This window comes from Tenrec ecaudatus, chromosome 10 (assembly GCF_050624435.1).
Source record: "Tenrec ecaudatus isolate mTenEca1 chromosome 10, mTenEca1.hap1, whole genome shotgun sequence".
In the NCBI taxonomy this organism is placed as follows: Eukaryota; Metazoa; Chordata; class Mammalia; order Afrosoricida; family Tenrecidae; genus Tenrec; species Tenrec ecaudatus.
The window spans coordinates 63783096-63795192 of record NC_134539.1 but is presented as its reverse complement, the minus strand read 5'-3'; the positions used below and the strand labels follow the sequence as shown (position 1 = coordinate 63795192).

Sequence of the window (12097 nt, the reverse complement as noted above, 5' to 3'; positions counted from 1 at the left end):
TCCCCAAGGAATCCCGAATATAGACTTGAGAATCAGTGGGCAGGGCGTGGCACTTCACCAGATCCGATTGGCAAATTCAGAAGGGTCAGCAGACAGACCTACAACTACTTATAGGCTTTCTTTTTTCCTTTTCTTCGTTTTTATTTTCCCCATATCTATCCATATAAGATAGTCAGGATAACCAAACCTGACGAGAAAATAATGGAGCCGACGGCTCTGGGGGATGTGGGAGAGGAGGAGGTGGGAGAAAGGGACAGCAAACCCAGGGACAAGGGAACAAGAAGAGATCTAAAGTCAATGGCGAGGAGGGCACAGAATGCCTGGTGGGCTTTGATCAAGTGCGCAACGCAGCCAAGAGAAAGTACTGAGTCGAATGCAGATCGAACATGATAGTGGGACAGGAGGAAAGCAAAAAGAAATAGGGGAAAGAATGAGGCGATGAAAGACATTTATAGAGGAACAAATATAGGCATGCACGTATGTAAATATATTAATAGGGATATAGGTCTATGTACATATGTTAAGTATTAATGTAGCAGACAGACTTTGGGCCTCTACTCAAGTCCCCCCTCAATACAAGAACACTTTGTTCTAATACGCTGGTATTCTCTGATGCTCACCTTCCTGACATGATAGCCAAAGACAAAATGGGTGTGTAAGCAAATGTGATGAAGAAAGTTGATGGAGCCTGACTATTAAAAGACATAGTGTCCGGGGACTTAAAGGTTTGAAGTTAAACAACTGGCAGGGAAGCAACAAAATCCACATGGAAGAAGCACACCAGCCTGTGTGATCACAAGGTGTTAACGGAATCAGGTATCAGGCATCAAAAGATTCAAAACAAGCTATCATATCTTTGAGAACAAAGGGGATCAGAGTAGAGATTCAAAGTCCATACATGTAGACAATTCAACATCCCTCACAGGAGGACACAAGGAAGGGATGAGTCAGCCAGGGTGCAGTATAGCACCGACAAAACACACACCATTCCTCTCGTTCTTTAATGCTTCCTCCCCCCACTATCATGACCCCAATTCTACCTTACAAATCCATCTAGACCAGAGCATGTACATTGGTGTAGGTAAGAGCTCTGGACACACAGAATCCAGGACAGATAAACACCCCAGGAACACTAATGGGAATACCAATACTATGTGGGTAAGAGGAAGGTGGGGGAAGAAGGGTGAGTAAGGGGGAGCCAATCGAAATGAACAACGTATAACCTCCACCACCACCCCCGCTACCTGAGGGGGATGAACAACAGAAACCTGGGTGAAGGGAGACAGTGTAAGATATAAGAACAATAATAACCTATAATTTATCAAGGGTTCATGGGGTGGGAAAGGAGAGAAAAAAGAAGAGCAGATAGCAAGGACTCAACTAGAAAGCAAATGTTTTAAAATGATGGTAACACATGTACAAATGTGCTTGATACAATGGATTTTTATAAGAGCTGTAAGAGCCTCCAATAAAATTATTTTTTAAAGAATGATTAAAATGAAAACTTACCAAAAATTTTAAGAAGATTAAAAGTACTGAATTTTCATAACTGACCTCTGTTTATACAAGAGGTCATTCCTATTTTTAGGAAAAACATACTGAAATACTTAGGAATAAGATGATGACCATAGAAAAGCTGAAGAAAGCACACAAATGAGAAAGAAAATAGAATAGAATGTTAACTATCTATGGAATAGGAAAATGGTCCTCACTCATTCACTGCCAGAGTGGATTCAGACTCATAGTGACCCTAGAGGGCTGAGTAGAAGCTCCACCTGTGGGTTTCCAATGCTGTAACTCTTTATGGGCAGACAAAGCCTCGTCTTTCTCCCAAGGAGTGGCTGGTACTTTTGAACTGCCGACCAACCTGTAACCACAACACCACCTGTGATTATTGAACTATTCTGACTCCTGCAAATGTCCACTGGCTATGACTGTTGTTAGTTGCAAGCCCATGTGTTCAGAGCAGGACCTCTCTATGGCATTTTCAAAGGCTGTAATCTTTCACCTTGGCCTGCCTTCCAAGGTGCCCCTGGCTGGGTACAGTTAGTGTTTAAGTGCTTAACCTTGGCACCACTCAGGGTTTTGACAGTGTTCTGTAAAATGTTCTATACGTTTGGTTATGCGTTGAGTTGCTAACTGCAAATTCAGCAATTAGAAACCATCAGCAGCTCCGTGGGAGAGATGAGCCTTTCTACTCTGGTAAATACTTACAATCTAGAAAACTCACCGGGGCAGTTCTACCCTGTCCTATAGTGTTGTTAAGTATTGGCATCAACAAATGGGCAGTGAGCTTTGTTTTGGTTTGGTTGTGTTGTGTTGTGTTGGGCTGGGTTGTATGGGTTGGGTTATATTGGGCTGGGCTGCTTTGGTTGGTTTGGTTGGGTATGTTGGGTTGTGTTATGTTGGGTTGGGTTGGGCTGGGTTTTTGGTTTGGTTGTGTTGTGTTGTGGTGGATTGGTTGTGTTGTGTTGTGGTGGATTGGTTGTGTTGTGTTGGGTTGTGCTGGGGTGAATTGGTTGTGTTGGGTTGTGTTGGGGTGGATTGGTTGTGTTGTGTTGTGTTGGGGTGGATTGGTTGTGTTGGGTTCTGTTGGGTTGGGTTGAGTTGGGGTGGGGTGGATTGGTTGAGTTGGGTTGTGCTGGGGTGGTTGGTTGGTTGGGTTGGATTGGTTGTGTTGTGTTGGGGTGGATTAGTTGTGTTGTGTTGGGTTGTGCTGGGGTGGATTGGTTGTGTTGTGTTGTGCTGGAGTGGATTGGTTGGGTTGGGTTGGGTTGGGTGGGGTGGGGTGGGGTGGGGTGGGGTGGATTGATTGGGTTGGGTTTAGTGGAGAGGAGACAGACTCTAAAGGGACACAGAGAACATTTGGGGTAGTAGGATTCTTCTCTATAATTGTGGTAGGAGTAACATAACTGGTCCCATTTGTCAAGTTGTGTGTCAAAACACACATCAAGTTCAACATTTGAAATAGGTTACTTTGATTGTATGTGAAAGCTTTCATCAAATGTAAAGCTATTTGGAAAGGTATAAAAGATAAAGTCCACTATTTCAAAAGAGTCTTTGTTCAGGGAAGCCTCGATGAAAAGGGACACATATTTTTCACTGGAGAAGTCACAGAGGACTCCATGTACAAGTGCATTATGGCCAAAAGCCTGGTCACTGGTTTCCTACGGTAGTTTCCTGTAGGGCCCTCTCCCAGCCAGGATGGACAATAGGCTACAGATATACCGTATTGTTGCTGTGCACTGCTGTGTTAGTTCTGTTTGACTAGAGAAACCACTCCAGGAAGACGCTTGTGTGTAAGAGAGAGTTTTATAACAAAGAATAATTGTATATTGAGAAAACATACAAGCCCAGTTCAGATCAAGTCCATAAGTCTGATATTAGCAATATGTTCTATACCAGTAATATAAAATTCCTCTTCAGATTCACGCAGTCATGCAATAATGCTGACTGCAAGAAGATCGCAGGCCAGCGGGTGGAAATTCTTGTGGATCCAGTAGCGGAGGAAGCATCTCCGCACTGGCGTGGGTCTCCACATGACTCCTCCAGCTCCAGGGCTCTGACTCTATCGGCTTGGCTTCATGTGTTTTGTCAGAGGAAGATGGCCTCCAGTGAGCTATTTATCTCCTTCATACCTCCAAATGAGGTCATCAAGCTGCAACCTGATTAACAGGTTAGACTCCACCGCTTCGCAAGTTGACAGGAGATCTCCCATAGACTCCAACTCACTGTGTCCTTGTGAGTGTCAGAGAAGAACTCCTCCACAAGGTTTTTCAGGGATGATCTTTGAGAAGCAGATCACCAAGGCTACTTTTCTAAGTTCCTCAAACCATCAATTTTTTGGTTAGTATTTGAGAACCTAACCATTTTCACCACCTAGGGACCCTATTCTAAAATATATTGTGGCATAAATAAATATTTTATTATCTATTTTTATAGTGAACACAATATTCACACAAATGATTACCATACAACAAAAGCTTGCACCCAAGGATTTTTTCATATTAATCCCAGATCCTGAGACAGCAAGTGTAGTCCCCTTAGAAGTCTCCCTCAGAAGGAGGTGAGGACACATGCACACCAGTGTTCAGTGCAGCCTGTTGAACACAGCAGGAGTGCCAATCAGTAGAAGGGATAAAGGAAATGGTGCATGCACACAGGGAATCTGTGCATCACTAAAAAGCCCTGACGAAGCCCTTCATGACATAGATGGCCATGGAGCGCATCACTAGTCAATCACAAAAGGACACATATTATGCTGTGGGATACAAAAGGATTTCTCCCAAGTTGTCTCCCCCAAGTATATGCCAGACAGCTGCTTGGGAATGACTATACTTGGAGGTCATCAGAAGTAGGTCAGGGGTTATTCTCCCTGAGAGCTATCAGCCATCTAGAGCAAGTAGTTACCACTGTTTATCCCACAACAAATAGGGCCCACTCCCTTCTGATAAGGATAGTAGTTGTCTGTTTCCTTGTAGGAGACCCCAGAGGTCGAACCTGCCCAAGGATGATCAAGGTTAGGTCGCCATCTTGGATCTAGGATCCGACCATCTTTTCACATGTATAACCCCAATCTCTCCCCTTCCTATTGGGTATATGTCCCTAGACCACCCCTTCTGATTACTGTATTACCTATAGTACAGCCCCTTCCTGTGACGTATGTCCTCACCTGTAATTAGGGGGCTTGCATGTCCCCAGAGAATATAAAAGGGGCCGGGGCTACCATTAAACTCTCGCTCTCTCCCTCCACGTGGACCATCGAGTGGGGCTGAGGTGAGCATGCTACCATGAAACTTGTCCGACTCCCATTTATTTCAATACTTCATTTCTATCTCTCATGCTCTCTATAACTTTACTATGATCTTTACTTATTATCGCTGTACAATTGCGCCTACGGGACCCGTACTGATGTGTTAGGGACTGGCTTCCCCTGACATTATGTGACTATTTAAAGAGAAAAAACAAACAAGATAAACCCTTTCAAAGCAAAGGGAACAGACTTTAGAGATTGCCCAAGTGGGGAGATTAAGATAAGGAAGATCAAGCCATGGGCTAGCCCAGGGGTGGCAAACATTTAAAATGGAAAAGTCAATCCTATCCCTCACTGAAACAAAAAATCATTCCAGAGCCATAAATACATTTTTATAAACAAATGAAATAAAGCAAAACAAATGAAAGTTTATTTTTTAAAATGAAGAACAAAGAACAAATCACTTTCTGTACAATATCCTTTAATTCTCCCCCACCCACCCCCATCCCCCATTTCCCTTTAAACCAAAGGAAAGTACTGAAAAAGCTGCATCTGGCTTTTGAGCTGCGCAGCCCTGGGCTGTCCTGCTGACGGGTGTGACTGTGGGTGAAATGGAAGATGGCAGTTCATAAGAGAGAGACCAGAAAAGAAAGACTGAGTGAAGAGTAAGCTACTGGGGGGGGGGGGGGTGGAGGATTAATTAATAGTTTAAACTGCTGAATATAAAGTTGATGATCTGAAATGTAAAATGTAATGAAATGTAACCCCCACCTAGTTTATAATTAACAACTGAAAGACAAAAAAGGGAATAAGTGAGAAGTCAGTGCCTACCTTGTAAAAACTCCCACTTGGAATAACCATGGGCAGTCTCCTCTCCCCTGGTTCAAGGGCTCACTCCATGGGTCCTTCGCTCATTAGGTCTTCCCCCACACTCTGCCTGGGTCAGCCTTTTATTCTCTGCTAAGCTTCTCTGGCCACCTTCCTAAGAGTCGCTCATCCAGTTCTGCAATCAGCACCGTGCCTGGCATTTTGGGAAAGGCTTGTGGAATGAATTGAGCCCAGAAGAAGAGAATGAGTATGTTTGCCCTTCACGCCTACTCCTCTTCAAAACAGGACAATCTTGCCACGTTATCCTCGAAAGTCCACATTATGAGCATCATTCCATCTAATAGATTTCCAGCCTGGGAACAGGAGCTTTAAACTTGCATAAACAACAACAGCAAAGTTTTGGAAGCGGAAGAGTTTTCAGCTCTCTGATGTAAGTAGGAAGAAGAGTTTTCAAATCTAGTTTATAGCTCAGAGAACCAAAAAGGGAGCTCAAAGCAAAACATTTCTGTCATAGCACAACCTGTTGAGCAACAAACTGCCTTCAGGAGTTGCTGGGCAGTGCAAACGGTTAGAGCTCTCAGCTGCTAACTGAAGAGTTGGAGGTTCAATTCCACCCAGAGGTGCCTTGAAAGAAAGCCTGGGGATCCACTTGTGGAAAAGCAGCCTCTGAAAGCCTCAGGGAGCCAGTTCTACTTTGACGCACATGGGGTGGCCATGAGTCGGAATTGCCTGGACTGCGACTAGTTTGAGTTTGGGACAGGCAGCCTACTACCAAAGTGATCACCTAAGATAGAAAATGACACCCCGCTGGCAACTGAAATGGGTAATAACGGCCAACATTTACTGAGCTCTTGCCACCAGGTGTTGCCCTGAGACATTACTCTGCAGCTAGGAAATGTTAGAGTCGAGGGCTTGAACTCTGGGATCCTGGCCCATAAATGTACAGGGTTAAACCCTAAACCAGCCTCTATCCAAAATGCCAATTCCCAGCATGCATTCCTCTCAGAGCACCCAAAATAAAGTCATTATTGTTGCTGGAAATGCCCTGATTAAAACAAAACCTTCATTTCACACTAAAATCACTAAAAGATAACATTTTCCCATGTAACTACTATTGTCCAGACACCTTTCTCCCTCTGTCAAGGTTCTTCTCAACTATTTTTCCTCTCTCCCTCTTTCTCCTTTTATCTAAGCAACTGATAAGGACTTCATTTTACTAAATTTAGCTGTCTCCTTTATTTCCCACCCACCCCATCTCCTTAGGATGAGAAGCAGCTTGCTGACTCATTGGCCCTAACCAGACACCAGCATTTATCTTTCCACAATGGGCCCTGAGCCATGCTTTTTATGAAGCACAAACAGCTCCACTTAATGAACTTGAGAAACATTCTCCAATGCTTTTATTGCAAAAGCATGTTTTATTGCGGTAAACACACGCACACCTGTTGGTTGCCTTTTATTTCAACCCCACGTGTTACAGTTTGCAGCATAGAATTGCTCTGTGTGGCTTTTGTTTCGGCTTTTTTTAAAGAGTCACATTGAGATATAATTATTATATCATGCAATGCAATGATTAAATCCTATCCAGAAGAGTTGTGTAATCATCACCAAATCAACTGGATTTTTTTTTCCTTCTTGTATCCATTGCTGTGGAGTCCCCATCCCCCACCCACCCTCAACCTCCCCTTCCTTGCCCCCATGTAGTGGATAACTCCAGGTGCCGTCGTTACAGATACAGCTTCACAGAGTTTTCTTCAAAGTTTTAAGAAAGCAGGTCACCATGCCTTTATTTCACTGTTGCTGCACAATCAAACTGTTTGCATCATCCAAGACTTACCTGCAGGATCCCAAACTTCCACTCACAAACTAGTATTTTTATCTGGGTTGTTTAATCCACCCACCAGAGAGATTCAGATGGATTTTTCACTCAAAATGGCATGACTTTAGACAAAATATATATATATACACTTCCCTGATGCCTGTGCTTCAATCTGAGACATTGTCTCTTATCTTGAGAAGACACAGAAGTGTGTCCCAGTCCCTTAAAGGTTAAAAACAACCAGCGGTTGTAAGGCCTATCGGGGTTCTAGAGAGTCCCCTGTGGGTTAGAAGCTGGGTATCTAATGGGAAAGTCGTCAGAGTTGACAAGCTAGTTCAAATTGAGCTCAAACTAAACGAAGGTTTTGGAGTTAGGCAGCCCCTGGGTGGCACAGTTCGCACTCAGCTGCTCATCTAACAGCAGGCAGTTCAAGCCCACCCAGCAGTAAGGTACTCCAATAGGGAAGCCTAGGGATCTGCTCTATTCCACGCCACTGGAGGTCGCCTTGAGTCAGCCTGACTCCAGAGCGGAGGGCTTTGTGTGGTTCGCCCATTTGTTTGTGGTCAGGTAGGGGCTCCACAGGACACAAAGAGCTAAGTCTGTGGGTAACAAAGGAGGCACTCAAACAAAAGAAGGGAAAGATTAAGCACTCCCCTAAAAAGGTTGTCAACTCAAATCCACACAGCTGTGCTTGAATTATTACTTTAAAAGCTTCAACAAACTCATAAACAAATGGCCTTTGGGTGCCATCGAGTGACCCTACATACAATAGAACCCCAGCTAAAGCAAGCAAACCCCAACCCAGGGCTCCTGGTGGCACAGTGGGTTAACTTTTGTGTATTGGTTTAAATCCACTTGCTGCTCGGAGGGAGAAAGGCCAGGCAGTCTGCTTCCACAAAGATGTACAGCCTCAGAAACCCTGCGCAGGAGGTCCACTCGGTCCTATAGGGTCTCTGTGACTTGGAAACAACCCCACAGCAGAGGGTTTTCACCAAATTAGCGGGCCCATAAGTAATCTTCCTATCTTCATAAATGTACTTCTACAACATGCGGAAGGCAGGTTCGAGTCAGAAGTCTCAGTTCTGCGCTAGGTAGAGAAAAGCAGCCCTGGACTCTTCCTCCCAGGCTATGGCCCTCATTAAGGAAACGTCCAGGGTGCAGCCAGTACTTCCAAGCTTCTTCACCATGCCAGCAAACAGTTGCTCCTTTGAGCACCCTGCAGGGATGGGGGGGGGTGGAATTGTATTGTCATCTGGACATGGGACATGAATTCGTGAATTTGGGGTGGGCTCTCCCCTAGGGGCCCTCCAACTCTTATCCCTAGAAGGAGGGACACAACCTGGAGAGGACCAGGTAAAAAAATAGAACCGACTAAAATCACTCCTTTTTATGCCAACTAGAGCAATTTTTCTCTAGGTTTTTTAAAATCTTAAATAATAGTTTTATTGTTTTGTTAAGTATTGTTTACTATTTTTCATTAATATTTTATTTTGTTTTTTAACATTTTCTGCTTACGTATTTTCTTTTTAAAAACGTTTTTTAGGGTTTTTTGTTTGTTTTTTAAAATCATTTTTATTGGGGGCTCATATATAAAATCATTTTATTGTAAATTAGGTGAAGGTTTATAGAGTAGATAATCAGTTTCACATTCCAAAATTCGTTTCAATTCATTCATTGTATGTAAGTCTTTTTTAAATAAATTATTTTATTGGGGGCTCTTACAGCTCTCCTAACAATCCATCCATCAACTGTATCGAGCACATTTGTACATTTGTTGCCCTCATCAGGTCAAAAACATTTGCTTTCTACTTGAACCCTTGGTATCAGCTCATCTTCTCCCCCCACAGTGGTGGATGCGTCCTTGCATTAGAGACAAACAGCCTGTATGTGAGAGGACTTAAGTCTCCAAGGGAAGGGGAAAGGTGAAATACTTTAAGCTATGTGGAAATTTTTGAACAACTAACACCTGGTCATGAAGAAGGTAAAGAGCTCTCGCAAAGCCAATGGATTGGAGAAGGCTTCTAGAGTAGAGGCGGCAGGTGGCTTAAATCAAGCAACCCTTAAAATTGTGTTCTGTTTTTGAAAGTGCGGGTCCTACCTAGATCTTTGCAGAGACCAGAAAAGCCTGCATAGGAACCAACAGAGTTAAACGCTGCTGCTGTGGTAACCTTGTTGTTCTTGTAGGGTCCCCTCAAGGGGGTATGGGTTCATCAGGTCTTATGTACAACAGAAAGCACCTGTGCACAGCCCTGCCCAGTCTTATGCCATTCTCACCATCTCAAACCCCTAGGAAAGTGCACCCAGGACGTCCAGGCCAGCAAAAGAGGTTTGGATCAGCTGGCGAAACAGGGACCTCACCACAGGGCGCCACAGGAGGCAGGCGGAGGAGGTCATGGCCTCTGGGAGGGATCAACGACCTGGGCCCCCCACGTCCCCCCCCCCACACACACACACCCCGCCTGAGCCTGGTATCTGCTTTGCCTTTTCTTTCTCAGACCAAGTCTGTCCGTGTTTCATGCCTCTATTGTCAACCCCGGGAGATGTGGGGGCTACCTATGGCTTTGAGGATCCTGCGAGACACAGTGGTTCAATGCTACCAGGTGGCTAACGCTTCAAGGCACCCCGAGGCTGCGGGGAGCGGCGCCTGGCGGTGTGCGCCCCTCACAGAGCACAGCCAAGAACCCTCTGCCGAGCAGCTCGACTCTGTTCCACGGACGGGAAGTGACTGGGTGGCACCTGAGGCGTCCCGGAGTGTGCTGGCTCGAAGAAGTCAGCAGTGTGGCACGGAGTGAAACCCAATGAACTCGACTTCATTACGGGCCCCGAGCTGGGGCGGAGCCAAAATATGCACCGGGCGACTTTCCACCCCACCCCCCAAAATCCAAGGTGGGGTTCGGCAGAGGTTGTGTGTCCTTGGGCAGGGGCAAGGTGGGAAGAGTGGACGCGGCTTTAGGAAAGCAAGCAAACCGGAACGGAAAGAGGAAAGGAGAACGCGATTGCGGGTTCCGTCCCAGCCCCATTTTGGGAAGGGAAGGGGGTGACTCTGAAACTCGCCCGGCTGGACCAGCCAGGAGAGAGGCTCCGGGGTACCCCAGGTCCGGGTCCCGGGAAACCAGGAGGAGCCGCAGCCCCCGCTCGGCTCCAGGCACTGCGGGGAAGGGGGGTCTCGGCGCGCGGGCGCCGCGGGGCGCGGGGACTCACCCAGCAGCAGCAACTTGAGCTCGCGGCGCGCGTCCTTCTTGTCCCGGCGCAGCTGCCGCTCGATCTCGGCGTTGATGCGCTGCGACTCCTTCTCCTCCGCCGACAGGCAGCAGCAGCCCGCCATGGAGCTGGGCGCCCGACGGGAGCCCGGCCCCGAGCGCCTGGAGCTCGAGTCTCAGCCTCGCCGGGCCTATTCGGGGCTGGGGCCCGGGTTTGGAAAGAAAGGACGCCCGGCAACTTGAGTTTGGCAGGGCGAGGCTGGGCGCCCCGGGGCTCAGTCACTCCTGCGGGCGCGGGGCGAATCCCGAGCGCTGGGGCCGCTCTAGCGTACTCTCGATCCCGGCTCTGCCCTAGCTCCCGGGAGGAGGAGGACTAGCCGGGGGGTGGGAGAGTTTCCCGCCTCCGGAAGACTCGGGAGCTGGACCCCCAGGCGTAGAGTGGGCGTAACAAGTTGGGCCGTCGGTGCGATCTTGGAGCTGCAGGGTCCCAGGCAGGCGGCAGGCGCGGCGCGGGCGGAAGGTCAAGGACCGCTCCGGACCTTGACTGGAAAGACCCGAGACTTCAGCCGCGGGGAAGGCGAGGCAGGCTCCCGCTGCAGCTGCTGTGGCTCGCGGCGGCGGGAGGAGGCGGGGCGTCTCGAACCTGCAGCCCAGGAGGCTACCCAAGTGGGCGCTGAGCTACCCAAGCCCACGGGGTCCCGGGGCGAAACGGGCGAGCAGAGTGCGGGAGGGCGGAGCCGGGGCCTTGAGTCTTCCGAGGCAGAGCCAGTGCCTCCTCCCAGGCTGCTGCCGGTCCGCCGGCGAGGGAGCTGTTACCAACCCGCTGCACCGCCGAGCCTTCCTCCGTGCTCAAACCCGGTTTGCGACCAGTAATTGAGCCTCGCCAACTCCTCAATCTCAGCGGAGCCGGCTTTGGCCAACTGCCCGAGCAGTGCAGAGAAGCCAGGAGCCTGTGCCAAGGGCAAGGGCAAGGTCTCTACTTAGACTTGCCCAAACCAAACGCACGGTCGTCCAGTCGATGCCGACTCATGGTGGTGACCCTATAGGACAGGGAAGAGCTGGCCCTGGGGGGTTCCGAAACTAACGCTTTACTGGAGTTGAAAGCCTCCTCTTCCTCCGGCTGAGCGACCGGTGGCTTCGAACTGCTGACTATTAGCGGCCCTGAGCGTAACCAGAGCTCCTTCCTTACGCCCACCGCACCCCCCAGTTCCCTACGTGGGCTCCTTCCGCCTCTCGGACGTCAGCCCCTCTCTTGTCTCCGCCAAAGCTCGGTTCAGTGGAGCAGCCGGCCTGGATTATAAGAGGCACCGCCTCCGGGCTCAGATAAATAAGGGACAGTGGAGAGGTGAGGGGCAATATCCTTCCTTCCGGCCCCTTCGGACCCCACCGGACGGGAGGGACCGAGGGCGGGGCGGGGGGGGAGGGGAGGATGGGAAACGGCTGGCTGCTTTGCATTCACTGTTGGGAAAGACTCCTGCTTTATAGAAACGGCGGGCG

General features: G+C 48.1%; 1 protein-coding gene across 1 annotated transcript in view; it reads right to left on the bottom strand.

The window, feature by feature from the left end:
• Positions 1–11868, bottom strand: part of GNA14 (G protein subunit alpha 14) — a 243691-nt gene extending 231823 nt beyond the window's left edge. Inside the window, exon 1 of the mRNA XM_075560516.1 lies at positions 10602–11868. Coding sequence (XP_075416631.1) covers positions 10602–10725 — 124 coding nt within the window. The 5' untranslated portion in view covers positions 10726–11868. The remainder of the gene's footprint in view (positions 1–10601) is intronic.
• Between the last annotated feature and the right edge of the window lie 229 nt (positions 11869–12097).